Below are 17912 nucleotides of genomic sequence, written 5' to 3' on the forward strand. Positions count from 1 at the left end.
TTTATAAGATAAAAATGCTCAGAGAAAAATTTTAGATACTGATGATTCTCTCAGTATTTGCTCAAATTAAGGAGCCCGTAAGATAATATTTAATAAAATCCAACCCTGATCACCTCTCTGAGTTCTTAACTTATCACTGTATTAGACACCCGCCACTCCTCTTCACCCCCCTCCCACCATGCCAAAGCATTACGGCTTTGAAATGACTCTTACTGGGTTACATAATTTTTGACCAGTTTCTGTATTTCTTCTTGGAATCCTTCAGTGAAATGGAACTAAAAGAAGAAATTTCAGATGCAGAACAGCATTATTTTTTCCCCATAAACATTACCAGAACTATTTCCATCTCAAGAATCAATGCTTTTTCTTTTAAACATCTTTATTGGGGTATAATTGCTTTACAATGTTGTGTTAGTTTCTGCTGTATAACAAAGTGAATCAGCTATATGTATACATATATCCACATATCCCCTCCCTCTTGAATCTCCCTCCCAGTCCCACCCCTCTAGGTGGTCACAAAGCACCGAGCTGATCTCCCTGTGCTATGGGGCTGCTTCCCACTAGCTATCCATTTTACATTTGGTAGTGTATATATGTCAATGCTATTTTCTCACTTCATCCCAGCTTACACTTCCCCCTCCTCATGTCCTCAAGTCCATTCTCTACATCTGCATCTTTATTCCTGTCCTGCCCCTAGATTCATCAGAACCATTATATTTTTTTAGATTCCATATATATGTGTTAGCATACAGTATTTGTTTTTCTCTGACTTACTTCACTCTGTATGACAGACTCTAGGTCCATCCACCTCACTACAAATAAGTCAATTTCATTTCTTTTTATGGCTGAGTAATATTCCATTGTATATATGTGCCACATCTTCTTTATCCATTCATCTGTGGATGGACACTTAAACTGCTTCCATGTCCTGGCTATTGTAAATAGTGCTGCAGTGAAGATTGTGGTACATGACTCTTTTTGAATTATGATTTTCTCAGGGTATACGCCCAGTAGTGGGATTGCTGGATCATATGGTAATTCTATGGAGAATAATTCTATGGAGAAGCTCCATACTGTTCTCCATAGTGGCTGTATCAGTTTACATTCCCACCAACAGTGCAAGAGGGTTCCCTTTTCTCCGAGGGAGGAACACTCCCAAACTCATTCTACCAGGCCACCATCACCCTGATACCAAAACCAGACAAAGATGTCACAAAGAAAGAAAACTACAGGCCAATATCACTGATGAACATAGATGCAAAAATCCTCAACAAAATACTAGCAAACAGAATCCAACAGCACATTAAAAGGATTATACACCATGATCAAGTGGGGTTTATCCCAGGAATGCAAGGATTCTTCAATATATCCAAAATCAATCAACGTGATACACCATATTAACAAATTGAAGGATAAAAACCATATGATAATCTCAATAGTTGCAGAAAAAGCTTTCGACAGAATTCAACACCCATTTATGATAAAAACTCTCCAGAAAGTAGGCATAGAGGGAACCTACCTCAACGTAATAAAGGCCATATATGATAAACCCACAGTCAACATCATTCTCAATGGTGAAAAACTGAAAGCATTTCCTCTAAGATCAGGAACAAGACAAGGTTGCCCAGTCTCACCACTATTATTCACCATAGTTTTAGAAGTTTTAGCCACAGCAATCAGAGAAGAAAAAGAGATAAAAGGAATCCAAATCAGAAGCGAAGAAGTAAAGCTGTCACTGTTTGCAGATGACATGATACTATACATAGAGAATCCTAAAGAATCAGTGATTTTTTTTCCCAATGCCTTCTGGGAATCGTTCTGTAGCAAAGACTGCAGAACAGAGGGAACTACATAAAGAAGATTAAATGATCCAAGTATAAAGCCGATGGTGAACCTTCTTTTTCATATGTCCCTATGGGATCCTCTTTGCCTACTTGGATGGCTGGCAAATAGTGTACTGTGCCTTTAAATGCATGCGTGCGCGCGCACACACACACACACACACACACAATGTCAACAGGGATGCTTGGAAATGCTTATGCAGTTATTCTTGACTTTTAATATTATAAATGTTTTCTTTAGTTTAGTTTAGATTGGATACTAATCAATTTTTACCAAAAATAATTCACTTCCTTTAACCTTTACATCGAAAGATATGTGAAAATGCGTACTCATTTTTTCTCATTCAAATTATGAACTTGTTAAGCGCACACACACACACACGTGCACAAACACACACACACTTATTTCCCCAAGGTAAATAAAATGTAGTTTATTCAATTAAGGAGTAACTAAAATGATTAGTAGCATTTCAGTGCCTTATAAACAAAACTCATCACTGCACTGTGTTCAAAAGCTTTGGTCATTGTACAGCAGGGAGTTCATTTGATCAAAATTTAGAGAACATCAGGGTTGGAAGGAAGTATATCTCATCTTATTGAACCACACTTTAGTAGCTGAATCCATGGGATGCTATCTCTGCCAAGGGATCACTGACTATATGGTGTATACCTCCAGTAAAAAGGAAAAAAAATATACTCTCTAAACACAGACTATTACTAGTAAGACATTTATTAATTGTATTATTAAATTGTTTCTAAAATCCATTATTATTGCCATGGTGAAGAGGTAAATGCAAAGCTAACCTCAGTCAGAAGTGTATTACAGTTAGGTTGACAGTAAATTACAAGAAAAATCCACTGACTATAAATCTGTTACAGAATATGTAATACTGTACATTAAAACAGGATGAAGAAGCTACATGAATTGGCAACATTTTATATCATTAAAAAACCATTGAAAACCTAAAAATGATGCTTGCATATAGCTGCAGATACTAGAAAATCTTTCATTTTAAAAGTTAATTCTGTACCATTCTTTCAAAAAATTTATCATCGTCATATGCAGGTATGTATTGTTTATATCAAGTGATTTTCGTGCCTAGATATAATTTAAGACTGTTAAATATAAATTCATATTTACTTTCATATAAAAATATATATAAAAATAGAGTATTTAAAGGAGGTGGATATTCATACTAAGGAACTGATCAATCAAAATAGTTTTATGTTTTTGTATAGTAATGAAATTGAGGTATTCGTACATTTGGTAATTTCAGCTAAATACTGAATTAACCCTCTCAGCCTTTTTTCCCCAAAAGGAAAATAATCCTTTAAGAGCCATTGTAACTGTGAGATGTTATCTCACAACAAAGCGTTTGTACAATAAAAAAATTTACTATCTTAAACTTGAAGTATAGAAGAGAAAGTTCTCAGTACTAGGATTAGATATGTTTTACGTGTATGCCACAGTTTTATAAAAAAATAATTCTATGTCTTTTCTAAATCTGGATTAGATACAGTTGCTCAGGAAAATCAAAATACAGTTACTAGTAACAGAGTAGTATCTGTGGACATATACAAACGCTTTCTGGAAATAAATGCCTATGCACTTGAGAATGCTTAATCCTTTGCAAAATATTTACATAAAATATAATTGCAATCTTAAATTATATAGAGTTCTAACAGCAAACAAAAGCTTTCTTAAGTAATATCATCAATGAAACACAATAAAGTAACCCAAGAAGAACTATATTTTCTCACTTTAAAATTACATATTTAATCAACTTAGACTGCAGTTACCCATCCAAGTTCACAGACAGGCTAGGAGGGAATGTTTATGAAAACTACAAAGAATGCAAAGAAATATATTGGTGTTTTAACTGTAAAATATTACACTTCCTATCGCTTTCAGAGAATCTCTTAGAATTCCCTGGAGGAGCATTACTATTCTTTTCCTTTCAGTTATAGGATGTTAAAAATCTAGGAAGAAGCGGTTTTCATAAGCATTGGATTCACAAAGCCTAAAGCCTCATCAAAGCCAGGTTTTCTCCTGGTAAAGGGCACAAGCATAATCCCCACTTGCAGGTGTAATGTAATTCCTTTTTCCCCTTGCCAATACTAAGGTAACGATAAAGATGATAAGGCGATACTCAAGAGCATTATCTCTTCCCCCATGTTTCAAATGTCTATATTTCTCTTTATTATCACAATGCAATACCCAGGCCACAGTGGATCTAGTTTATGATTATACTTCAGGTCACCATTTTCTAGTTCTGTCTTTCATCTTGAAACCAGCTGATTTCCATGTGCACATCCTAACTTTATAAAGCTGTAGAAAAAGGAAGTGTATGACTTTTTTAGCTACGTGTGCATTGGTGTGTTTGTGTGTGCCGGTGTGCCTCAGCATGGGTGGTGGAACCAAAATACACATCAGGCACAGGATTTGGCTACCAAACCATCGTCCGGGTGAGTGACTTGAATCCTCTTCCAAGTTCAGTCCTTCTGCAGAGTCTGCACAATTCTTTCACTGGCACACATCCTGCTGAGAAGGATTTCAGAGCAAACCTGATTAACTGGACCTCTGACATGATACGGTGATTGAACATTTGTTACAGAGTCTTGTTGTCGTTGTTGTACTTTGCTTTGATTGCTGAAATATTTTCCCACAATATGATTCCTTGATCGATTCATTTTAAGAAAGTGATATTCTTTGGATAATTTTGATTTCACTACCTGCAAATAAAGAGCAAAAAACAAAAAATAGTGAGGTAAAAGCAAGGACATTTGAGACCTGCAAAGAGCAGGATAATTAACTCACAAACTTGAAAAAAACATCTCTAGCACATAGATGTTACAGATGTTGCCCAAAGGACATGAATATGATTGACATGACCAAGAACCAATGTAACTTATCTTTCAAAAAGGACCAAGGTTGAAATTAGAATTTCTGCCCCTTTTCTTACCTCAGGGCAGCTGTCTTTAATGCAACTAAGGAGTAGTCTCAGATAGTGTCTCTGCCTCACTGCTGTGTGTGTTTAGGCCAGATGCTAACATACAGAGGACACTAACATGCCTTCGCTGAGTCACTGATTCAAACATGATACTCTAAGCCTGTCATGGCATCCTTTTATAGAATGATAGCTACAACTATTTGCAGAGAAAAGAGAAAATAGTTTTGCATTGCACACCCATAAGCTGATGCTGTTACAGTTAGTAGTTTCATTTCTCTGGGCACTTAGTAAGTCATGGAATCTGAAGGCGCAGCCTATGCTCTATTAAGCTAATAACTTTATAAATGTTTGTACATATGTATATTTTTACCTTAAAATTGTTTTGAATAGGAAGTATAAGCATTTATAAAGCATAAAAGAGTATATAATAAAAAGTTTCCTTCCCATCTCTTCTCCTCACTTTCAATCACTCAACAGCCTCCCCAGAAGCAACATATATTATAGTTTCTTCGGGATTCTCTTCATGGACATTTTATGAATATTAACACACACACATGAAAACAAAGAGGCCATATTTATTGTCTATTTGTACAGTATGTAAAACTTTGCTCTGGTGAAATCCTATAATTGTCAGCTTTAATCACTGGGCTAATATATCTCAGGGAGTTAGCAACAAAAGTCAGAGAAAACGAGGTGGGGACCCAGAGAGACTGGGGGAGGGGAGGGCTGAGAAGTAGGGAAAAGAGAAAATACTGGCAAAAATTTTTTGGGTGTGTTTACAAATGAATAGCAAATCTTTAATTTCATCAAATTAATGCAACTGTAAGACATTTTCAGTCACTATGGACACATTATTTATTACTGATGACTAATGAAAGCAACACTAGCACATATGGATTTTTAAAATTCTTTTGAGGGCTATGTAATGATTTAGGTACATATTTTTTGATCACATATAAAAGAATGCGATGAAAACAGTTCCAACAATATAGAATATTTGAAAAAAGTAGCATGCGATCTATTTCGAAGGTAGGTATTTTTAGTTATGTTGTAAGTTAGAGGGAACCATTTTAGAAGAGTTGTTTGAATAGAAATTCTATAACAGTCTACTCCGAAAGGTTAAGAGCAGTGATCTTTAGGTGGACGAATTATAGGCAATTTAAAATGTATTCTTCGTAAATTTTTGGTCTTGACTTTTTAATTTTACTGCAATGAATGTGCATTACTCTGTAATCGTAAAAACATTGAAGCTATTCCCATTTTGAAGACAAATATAACAGGAATGCCTTTTAAAGGCAATATACCCTGCTAACCCCAAATAAATGAATTGTTTTTTTGTAACTATGGGAGGTTTGGCTTTTCATGATCAGGCCCTCAGATGAAGTAACTCTTAAGAAGTTCAGTGAAATCAGCGGATTGTGGTGAGGAATCCCTATGGATCGTAATTTACAGCTCAGTCTGCAGTTAACCACTGATTAATATTCCAGGTCCCGACGTTGTGAGTTTCTATTATGCACCGCTCCTTCTACGTCTGTTTGGTTGTACAATAACTTTAAATATGATAGGCTGGGGAGGTGCACCAATGTTTTCCTGAAGGTTTTGTCCATTTTGGAGGAGGTTTGTATTCACCTATAGCAAGATAAGTGAACATTCTTAAGGAAGTTTACTTAAGGAAACACTGAAGCATAAATATTACAGTCAACCCTGAAAAAATATTATTCCAATGTTCTGAAGCCAAAATAAGGTTAATTTTGTTTATATAATGTTATCTTAAGTTCTGGCTTTTTCAATTGCCTGATGATCTGCATGCTAATTACATGAAAAATATAAAAAGGTTCATCCCAATGCAAAAAGGTCATATTCCTTAAAAATTTTAATGTTTTGTGTGATTTCAGGGTTGCACTTAATGTTGCATTACCAGTGTTGGATAATGCTAGTTTAAATGCTTACAGTAATCTTGAAAGTGACTCATAAAAGGGATATACAAAAAATACCTATTTCCAGTGTATTTGCTGAAGCATGTAGCTTCCACTTGGGAGTAGTGTCAGTATTTTGCTAGATCACAGTGGGAAGGTTGATGATATACTTCTATTTTTAAATCACTAAGATGATCTCTGAGAAAGGAAGATGGAATGATGGCGTCTCTGCCAGCTTCTGAGGACCAGCCTAATGCCTCCTACAGGGAAAACTTCTATTATGCTATATGAGATTGACCCCTACACAGCCACGCCAGGGATTGGCCCAACAATACCTAAGTCAGTTGGTTTCCTTTGAAAACTATTTTTCAGGAAATAATCAAAGATAATGAGTTTCCCGATTCCTTTGTTAAGCCAGTATCACCCTGATGAATCCTAAAAGCTGACGAATCTACAGAGAAAGAATGATTTCAATTTTGATTTGTCAAAACACAGACATAAAAAATCCTCCCAAAATGTTATTGTAAATGGAATCTAGGAGCATTTAAAAAATCTAGCAGTATTATGGGCTGTATTAGTAGCACATACAATTTATTTCAGGAATGTTAAGCTTCAATATTATGAAATACTTTGTCATAGGAAATTACCAAAGAATTATTTGTAGCTATATGATTGTTTGCCCTGAAAACTCAAAGAAATCTACAGTAAAATAAGGAGATATTTTAAAGTTAATATTTAAAAATTATATAGCTTTCTATATTCTATCAATAATTAATAAGAAATATATTAGAGAAAAGATTTCATTACAATATTAAAACAACTTCATCAAGTTCAATGATAATCTATAGGACACAGGTGAAGAATGTGTCAAAAATTTAATGAGTCATAAAAGAAAACATGAATAAATGGAAAGACATAACATGTCAAATCGTCCCAAGTTAATTAAAGAGCTATTCCAATTTTAATCACAGCAGGATTTGGGGGTATGTGACAAAGGAATTCTAAAACAGATCTTAAAGAATAAATGTAGGAAAATAGCCAAGACCATTTGGAAAGAAAAAAAAGCAGTGATGAGAGGATACTTTCAATACCAGATATTCATTCATCAACAGGACTTGAGTCTACCATCAACCTACCATGGACTCAATTTGTTGTCTGTATAAGCAAGTGTAAGAATTCAATACTGAGATAGAAAAAAACAGAAATTTTCACACTGCAGGTTAAAATGTATTTTATAAACTGCCCGTTCCCTAAAAATTTTCATAGAGAAATAAGGTAGTTCTAAATAGCACCCAATGTCATATAAATCCAGTGACCATAAATGTTGACAGCCTAATAGTTGTTGGTTTTTTTTTTTTTTGCGGTACGCGGGCCTCCCACTGCCGCGGCCTCTCCCGCCGCAGAGCACAGGCTCCGGATGCGCAGGCCCAGAGGCCACGGCTCACGCGCCCAGCCGCTCCGCGGCATGCGGGACCCTCCCGGACCGGGGCACGAACCCGGGCCCCCCGCATCGGCAGGCGGACTCCTAACCACTGCGCCACCAGGGAAGCCCAGCCCAATAGTTTTAATTACACGGGATTAAAATCAAGAGTGTGTGTTTAAAATGGAGCTAAGTGCCGAACTGCTAATAGGGTCTCCAATGAAGAAGGGAGTGAAAATTGAGGGGGTGTGTGTAGTGTAAAAACAAAAGTATTTTTGTTTTTATTGTATATACTTATTTAAAAATGTTTAGCATTAGCAAGAATTCATGTAATCCTTTTATAATAGAAAAGCAGAAGAGAAACAAAGTGATGCTGTATCTTACAAAATTAAAATTTATGATTTATTTTTGCCATATAATATCCATCTTTCAATCTTCAGACTTCTCTGTGTTAGGAAACACATGGAGTAATTCAGATATGGTCCCTACCCTCAAGGGGACTATATAAAGACACATGTCTAAGACACTTGAAGTAAGAACAAGAATGAAATGACTTCAAAGACATTGTCTGAGACTAGATCCCCAAGGTCAGGCACCATGTTGTTTCCGTGTAATGAATAGTTCCTTAGTAAGTATATTAAGGAGACAGTGCTAATTTATGGTGGCCATGATAACTTGCTCACACAGCTATTATTTCTTTGAACTTATTTGTAAAATTTGGTGTCTGATATTGCCATCAAACTGCTCTCTCTGAGTTTCAAAATATTACTGTACTTTACCTACTCTTACTGACTCTAAAGTGGAGGAAGAGGAATTAGCTACATTTTTAAGTCTTGGAAATGTTATGCAAGTGAAGGATGTTTGATACCTGTACAGTAAAGAGCGAACTGTTTCTTTTCTTTGATCTCATGTGTAGAAATGTGCCCATGTGAGTCCTTCCAAAATCAGAGGACCATTTGGGGTTACTAAATTCCAACTACAGTGACGACTGGAATGTGGCTTTGAAAGAGAGGTGTTAGCAATACAAATGTTAGGTTTATCTCTGGGGCATAATAGTAGTAAACAACAAAAATGAGCTATTAGAAAATGGTGAAAGATTTAGGTCTTGAACCAGAGACAAAGGACTCTAGATGTTTGTGGACGGTGGTCACCTCAATCAGAGACAAATACTAACGTCTTGACGCTTCCAAAAGCTTCTCTAAATCTGGGTGCATCCGACTCAACAACTGAGAAAGAGACGCATCTACCTAGAGGAAAAAGGAACTACTACATATGGTTAATAACACATACCCATGTGATTGGGGAAATGTTTACATTACTTGAAACCTGAGTGTTAGTTGGAGTTTTATTGTTCTTTTTTTGCAACTTTAAAATAATCCAAAGTAACTCCTTGTCTTTAGTTTTGTTGTCATTATTTTCTTTTTGTGACTTTGCTGTGTCAAATTATACTTAAAATTAGGAAGAGAGAGTGAAGGACAATTGGTCTCCATAAAGTGTGATAACCTGTTAGGTCAGCATTGTTCCCTAATCACAAGTATAAGTGTAATAATAAAAATTTTTTTTTTCTCACAGCAATGTTCAAATTTAGATTAAGTTACAAATAGGAATAGACTTTTAAGTAAGGATTATAGTGTTTCAAAACAGTAATAGATTTTTATTATAGTATCTATGGAAACTTGGAGAGTAATTTTGGAGCTGGAATCAAGGGCTGCAATGGGGATAAGATATTATAGGTTATGTAGATGATCACATTTTTCTGTGACTCAGTCCAACAAAAAATCTGTGCTTTGGTGTGTAGAAGTAACTTTTGCTTTCTCTTAGGCTTCTTATATGCTAAGAAGTCTCCCACTTTATGGTCGTATATCTTTCCACATCTCTATATAATTAAGGACTTGGGCACACAGACATTTTAGAAGGCATACAAATGCCCATAATTCAACTTGACTGGTTTGGGTCAATGGCTATTGTAAGACTTCCCAAACAAATGAAAAAGTGTTATCAATTACAGGACAAAAGTACATGGCAACTTTTACTATTAAATTCATGTAACTTCAACACTCAAAATTGATTTCACATAAATAGTCATCAGAATGAATGTGTTACCATGTCAATTAATTGCTGCATCTAAAATAACTATGAATTTCCTTTTTTAAAAATTTAATTTATTTTTATACAGCAGGTTCTTATTAGTTACCTATTTTATACTTATTAGTGTATACATGTCAGTCCCAATCTCCCAATTCATCCCACCACCACCCCCCCGCCCCCGCTGCTTTGCCCCCTTTGTGTCCATACGTTTGTTCTCTACATCTGTGTCTCTATTTCTGCCCTGCAAACCGGTTCATCTGTACCATTTTTCTAGATTCCACATACATGCGTGAATATACGATATTTGTTTTTCTCTTTCTGGCTTACTACACTCTGTATGACAGTCCCTAGATCCATCCACGTCTCTACAAATGACCCAATTTCGTTCCTTTTTATGGCTGAGTAATATTGCATTGTATATATGTACCACATCTTCTTTATCCATTCATCTGTCAATGGGCATTTAGGTTGCTTCCATGTCCTGGCTATTGTAAATAGTGCTGCAATGAACATTGGGGTGCATGTGTCTTTTTGAACTATGGTTTTCTCTGGGTGTATTCCCAGTAGTGGGATTGCTGGATCATGTGGTAATTCTATTTTTAGTTTTTTAAGGAACCTCCATACTGTTCTCCATAGTGGCTGTATCATATTTTTTAAATTAAATTTTTTTTTTATACAGCAGCTTCTTATTAGTTATCTATTTTATACATATTAGTGTATATATGTCAATCCCAATCTCCCAATTCATCACACCACCACCTCCCCACCCTCAATCTACATTCCCACCAACAGTGCAAGAGGGTTCCATTTTCTACACATCCTCTCCAGCATTTGTTGTTTGTAGATTTTCTGATGATGCCCATTCTAACCGGTGTGAGGGAATACCTCACTGTAGTTTTGATTTGCATTTCTCTAATAATTAGTGATATCTTTTCATGTGCCTCTTGGCCATCTGTATGTCTTCTTTGGAGAAATGTCTATTTAGATCTTCTGGCCATTTTTTGACTGGGTTGTTTGTTTTTTTAATATTGAGCTGCATGAGCTGTTTATATATTTTGGAGATTAATCCTTTGTCCGTTGATTCGTTTGCAAATATTTTCTCCCATTCTGAGTGTTGTCTTTTCGTCGTGTTAATAGTTTCCTTTGCTGTGAAAAAGCTTTTAAGTTTCACTAGGTCCCATTTGTTTATTTTTGTTTTTATTTCTATTACTCTAGGAGGTGGGTCAAAAAAGATCTTGCTGTGATTTATGTCAAAGAGTGTTCTTCCTGTGTTCTCCTCAAAGAGTTTTATAGTGTCTGGTCTACTATGAATTTTCAAAAAGCCAATATAAAAAGGGAAAGCTTGGTGAATTGGAAAAGTGTCAGGCAGATTACAAGCAAATACCTTTTCTAAAACTGATCTTGACTTGAATAACACCCAAGGAACTTCTGATGTGGTTCCAGATCCACAGAACAAAATAGAAAACAATTGTCAGTGGTGCCAGTGTTCCAAAATCTCTAGACCAGATTAGGGGGGAATGCTCTCATTACAAATGTGTTTCACAATCATGGGTAGGGGCTGAGGAATGAGGGTAACGGATTTTTAAGGTTAGAAAACATGAGCTTGACCAGGCAAAACCTGCTAACACAATCTTTTAAGATGAATGTATACTACTGAAGTACTTTTTATTTGGTATTGTCATTCTGCATTCAATCCAAGATCCAGTCACAAAAGTTATGACCAGCTGCAAAATTAGTTTAAGAATTCACAGAAATAGAATAAAAATAAAGGGACAAACAATAGCTAGAAGCCAGTCCTTATACTTTCATTTCAGGAAATCACGCAATCTTTACAGATAATAAGGAATTCTTTCATCTACCCCCCCCCACCCCCAATATTTAACTATGGCCACATGAAACAAGCTATGTTTTGAGTGAAGGGAGTCCAACTTCTGAATGGGTCAAAGATGCTGAGGATTAGAGGACAAGACTAAAGTTTTCTTTAGGAATGAGGATTTTTTTTTTCATTTTGTTTTTTGGTGTTTCCAGATACGCAATGTCTCTGTCTCCCATCCTACCTCCAAATCTTCAACACTTTTTACCTGACAGCTGAGGCTTTTTCATTCCTGTCCCCAGTCAGAGCTCAGTTCCTGACTTTGGGAACAAATTCTGCTCTGAAGTGGGAATATTCATTAGCGGGAATTACAGATCAGTAGTTTACCTATTTCACGTTAAACTGTTGGTTCTATCTTACACTTCTACGCAGCTCCCCAGAGACTAACTCCCTGTCTTAAACTGTTTCCTAAGTGGGTGAGTATTCATGTAACTGGATTCTTGATACTATTTGAATAACCTTTGTTAGTCTAATCGATTTCAAGCTACGTTACTTCCCTGCTCTATTTAGATGGACATGTTTTGTCTTGGAATCTATTTTGATCTTAACTCACAGGTGTTTGTTTCCATCCATCTCTCTTGAACTTAGAATTTATATTTAAGAATATGGCACTATTGGGAGTTCCCTGGTGGCCTAGTGGTTAGGATTCTGAGTTTTCACTGCCATGGTACAGGTTCAATCCCTGGTAGGGGTACTGAGATCCTGCAGCTGCACAGAGCGGCCAAAATATATATATATATATATATATATATATATATATATATATATATATGGCACTAAAATGTTATTTAGAAAACAATTTGTGTGGACCAACATTTCTCAGTGCTGGAATCACTGTAGGAATCTGCCCAGCACTATCCTGGCCTTTTTAAAAGAGATCTACTAGGCCATTGCATTTCTTGTCAGAAGAGCTCTCCAGCATCCTGTCTGAGGTGGCACATGACTGACTGACTGCTGGTATGTAGGGGGCTTGGGGAGAAGTTTGGGGGCTCTACTTTTCAGCAGCCAATTTCACTTTTGGCTTTCTGATTTTAGCTTCTAGATTAGTTTGCTCTTTGCTTTCCCTGTGTTTCTGAGTCTAGACTCTCTGCTGTTCAACTTTAAAAGAAATCATATGTATGGTTGTAGGTTCTTGACTGCATGGGTTGGGGTAAGGGACTCAGGGTCCCCCAGTTTTGCACACAGACTTTTAACCAATTGTTTTCTGACGTGTGCTGTAGCCCTGCCTTCCTCAGCACGTGGCTCCTTCAGGTCTGAGCCATTCAGACGATCCGTGGGTCAAGGGTGCCCCTCCTATAATTGGTGTTTCTCCTCTCTAAGCACTTTATTGTTTTAGGGAAAATATGAACTTTTATTCTTTAAAGCTAGGAACCAATTTTTAATATATTTTTTAGTTTTTATTGAAATATAGTTGATTTACAGTGTTGTGCTAGTTTCAGGTGTACAGCAAAGTGATTCAGTTGTGCATATATCTATCTGTCTATTCTTTTTTAGATTCTTTTACATTATAGGTTATTATAAGATATTGAGTATAGTTCCCTGTGCTATACAGTAGGTCCTTGTTAGGCACTTTACATTGTAAATTCCTTTGCGGGCTAAGTCAAACTTCTTAAAATGAATTCTGTCTGTTGTATTTCTTATTCTGTCTTTTTTTTTGGGTGGTGGTGGTGGTGAAGATTTATGTCTTTAAAGTCTTTTTCGTGGAGTTTCAAGTGGAAGAGAAGATAAATGCTTGTGGTCAATCTGCCACATTTAATCTGTACTCCAAACGTGATTTTAGACCTTATTGTCTATGCTAGTTTTCCCAAAGTGTGTTTACTGAGGTGTTAATAGCTGTTATTAAAAAAAGAAAAGTGGTTCTGTGGCCAACATTTTGGGAAAAACTGGGTCAAACTAAGCTAAACTGTTTCTTTGCTGTAAGGGCTTTTGGGATCATTTAATATACTAATACTATTTAAGAATCTTAAAGTGGAAGGGCATACAGTATTTCCCAAACTGCAGATCCTGTTTTCACCAGGCTAGAACGCTAAAACCTAAAGTAGGAAAAATGCTAATCAAAGCAGTTCAAAGTCCATCTCAGCTTGGCACTTAAAGGTTGGTAGTGAAACCTCCAGCAATGAGCGTTCATTGCACAGAATATGAGATAAAATAGTGATGTGTCAGCATCTCTTTCTAAGGCATACTGACATTCCATGTTCCAGTAGTGCAGAGGTTGGGCTGGATAGCTGCCTCCTGGGGATATAGTACCAGTGCAACGTAGACTGACTGACACTTTTCTTTGTTCATCCTCCATTATAACTGTCCTTCTTAAGAGAGATACCCTGATGTTATTGGGTATCCACCATTCCACAGAGGATGGTCCCTTTGGAAGAGGATTTTGTACCAATCCATCTCAGGAAAGGTTGGGCTCCATTACGGCTAATGAGTTCATTCTCACCAGGCACCGATGTTGAATCTAATCGGCCACTAGAAAAGGCTAGAATTCACTTGCAAATGGAATGAACATGAATTATTTTACACAGAAAGGACGGTTTAGAATTATCTTCCAAAAAACGGGGTGTGGGAATGGTAGGTAGTGAAAGCTTCTGTGACTCTTCTTTAGTTACAGAGCCATTGAAAGATTTCAGGTGACACCATTCCATTTGCAGTGTAGAAACATTACACCTGGTGGGGGCAGGAAAGATAAACTCAAGTAGTTCAAAGTGAAGGTTCCAAGAGGAAGATATTCTAATAGTCTAGGGCAAATGAATGACAGGGAAGAAGACCTTCCATCTCATCTTGTTCATTTACCAGCATCCTACCAACTATTTACCAGTGTCCTTGACCTGGTCCTCTCCCACACTGTCAGGAGCCTTCCTCTACCAGTCCTACCCGCTCCTGTATACTCACTCTACCCCTTAGTATTAACTATTCCCCCTCTGCCCATAAACATGCCAAAGTTGTTCCTCCTATAAACTGCCCCTAGATCACTTTCTCTTCTAAATCCAGTATCTTCCCCTCTTTCTTATTGTTACTTGTTGAAAGGTTTTACCTTTTCTGACTTCTTATACCTCTTCATTCTATTGTAGTTTGCTCCCTGCCCTCAATATTTTATTGAAACTACTCTTAATATGGTAAGAAAGGACCTTATCAATGCCAAAAATCAATGACTATTTAAAAATCCCTGTCTTAATAGAGTTATCTATTACACTGGACAACATTAACCCTGTTTCAATCTCTCCTTACACATTTTCACTTTTTGGTTTTCCATGGTACCCCACTCTACTAGAGCTTTCCTCTAACAGTTTATTCTCTAAATGCAAATGCTCCTATTTCTCCCAACTTGGCTTAAATATTGGTGTTTCCAAGGGTTCCTTCCTCAACTCTTCTTACTCTTCTCACTTTCTTTGGATGATCTATTTTCATCCTTTCGACTATTACCTATCTTCTGAGGACTTCCAACTTTTTAATCTCCAGCCCCACCCTGCCCCTCAAGCTTCAGATGTGTATCTCCAACTGTCTGTTAGGATGCAGGCAGGCATCCTGGATGTCCCACAGGCATCTCAAACACAATATGTTCAAAACGGAATTCATCTTTTCCCTAAGCCTGGAGCTTCTCAGTTACTCCATGTCTCAATTGCCGGCTCAGTTCTCTAATCCGTCACCCAAGTTAGGAATCATCTTTGATTCTTCCTACACCCTCATGCCACTCATAAGATCTACAGATACATATTTAATAGGGCTTCTATTCGTCTGCTTCTCTCTTATGATTGCTGTCTCTGTCCAGGTTTGGGTGAGCCTTTATCGTCTCTTACCTGACTTCTGAAAAAGTCTCCTAACTTCTCTCCCTGGCTGAGTCCTTTTCAAATCTTCCCTCCTCATGGTTCTCAGACATAACCTATTTGAAACAAAGATGCGCTCATCTCACTTCTCTCCAAAACCTTTCACTGACTCTCCATCACTTAGAGGATAAAGTCTAAGCTCTTACCATGATCTGGCCCTAGCCGACTTTTCCCAGTCCCCTTTTATAATTGATGTTCTACAATATATAGAATTGCTTGTGATTTCCTGAGAACATCAGGTTATTTCAAAGCTACTTTGGTTCACATTGTCTTAGGGGTTGGAATGGTTCCTTCTGCTATTACCTTACTACTTGACTAGGACCAACTCATCCTTTAATAATAAACGTGGGTAGTTTTCAAGGAGAGGTTCACTCAATCCTCAGATTGGATTAGGTGCCCCTTCTTGGTATTATTATAATACCTTATTATATCTCTTTAACGTATTGTTTCATAGTATGGATTTTTATGCCTGACTCTCTGACTACAATGTGTTAAAGGTAGAAAATGTATCTTATTTATTTTTGCATTACTGCTGTTTAGCTCAAGAACTGGACTCAAAAGATAAATATTGGACAATTAAGTAAAAGAATAAATGTGGTCGAGGCAATTGGAACAGAGTATAGGGGAAAGACCTGGAAGAATATTTACGAGGTAAACAGGATTTGGTAACTAGCTGGTTGGAAGTTGCTAGGGGGCTGAAGAAACATAAGGAGGAGTCAAGGATGACCCTAGCTTGTAAATGACAGTGCAAGAGAGTGAATTCAGGAATACGAGAGAACAAGAGAGCGTAAAGGGAATATTAATTCTCAATTTGGAAACATGTTGAGTTTGAGACGCTTACAGGAATTCTACAAAATGTTTACTACTTCATTTGACAGCAGTTAGTACAATGCCTACACAGACACTCAAAAATTTGTTGAATTAGATTTCTATTACTAACTTATTAAAAATAGCCATGCTGATAGTTAAATTCTGGGATCTGCTATGTAAGATGACTATACTTGAATCAGTTATTTTTTCTTGAAAAGTCAATATTTCAGTTTTTTAGAGAGATGAATTTAAAGGCTTTTTTCTTCAACTGTGTTCATAATAAACTTTGAAAGTTTGAAGGAAAAAGAGAAAACCTTTAGGTCCACAATACAGAAGGAAAACATTTCTAGGCCAGATAAGCTTTTGTTAATTTAATTAAGATTAAATAATAACAGGAAATCATCTCTGGCAAAGAACTGAAAACCTCTTCTTTCCAAGGTGCAAGAATCAAAGGAAACCTGTGGATATTAGAGCTGGGCGGTGATGCCGGAGGGTTTCTGTGTTTTGCTTTGTTTTGTTTTGTTTTTGACTGAGTCAAAAGCTAGAGCGACATCTGCCAGAAAACAGAGACATCATAGAAAGTTTGTGCATAACAATTGGTTGTGGGTTTGCCCCTTCTGCAGCCAGGTTTGGGCTGGTAATATGTTTGTATCCTTTCCAGGTTTTAGCTCACTCACAGTAGATGTTTGCCACATAACTAAAGGCACCATCCAAAACCACTCTTGGGCGACAGCTACCTGGATCCTGTTTGTTGTCCTGTATAAACACTGGGAAAACAAATTCCACTTCTACCCATGAAGAGAAACACCTGCTTTTCTAATCAGCAGGAACATTTTAGTCGAAATTGATGCATACCAGTTAGGAAATTGTTTATAGATTCATGGTGGCAACATATCCTCTCTTGGTGACTTGACAGATGAAAGAGACACCCCAAGACCTTTAATCTCACCTATGGCAGCAAGAGCCCACTGGAGCAGGTTTGTTATGTCTAGGATAGAATTCTCACCACAAATCAAAGAGAACACATCAAGATCTTACTGTGATGATTACAGCAATCCTTCTCAGGTATCTATGAATCTATAGTGGGAATGGTTTAATTGAACACCAGAAGATATAAGGCTCCCAAACCCAAAATCTTATTGTTCTAATACAGTAGATCTTAATGCTTGCTTTTACTATACGACAAATTCCT

The 17912-nt window shown here is 36.8% G+C and overlaps 1 protein-coding gene across 1 annotated transcript in view; it reads right to left on the reverse strand.

Moving 5' to 3' along the window:
• Nucleotides 1-2188: 2188 nt before the first annotated feature.
• The window catches only part of CPED1 (cadherin like and PC-esterase domain containing 1), a 301545-nt gene continuing 285821 nt past the window's right edge, over nucleotides 2189-17912 (reverse strand). The window contains exon 22 of the mRNA XM_030857653.2: nucleotides 2189-4574. Within this exon, the coding sequence (XP_030713513.2) occupies nucleotides 4335-4574 (240 nt within the window). The 3' untranslated portion in view covers nucleotides 2189-4334. The remainder of the gene's footprint in view (nucleotides 4575-17912) is intronic.

This window comes from Globicephala melas, chromosome 9 (assembly GCF_963455315.2).
Source record: "Globicephala melas chromosome 9, mGloMel1.2, whole genome shotgun sequence".
Taxonomy (NCBI): Eukaryota; Metazoa; Chordata; class Mammalia; order Artiodactyla; family Delphinidae; genus Globicephala; species Globicephala melas.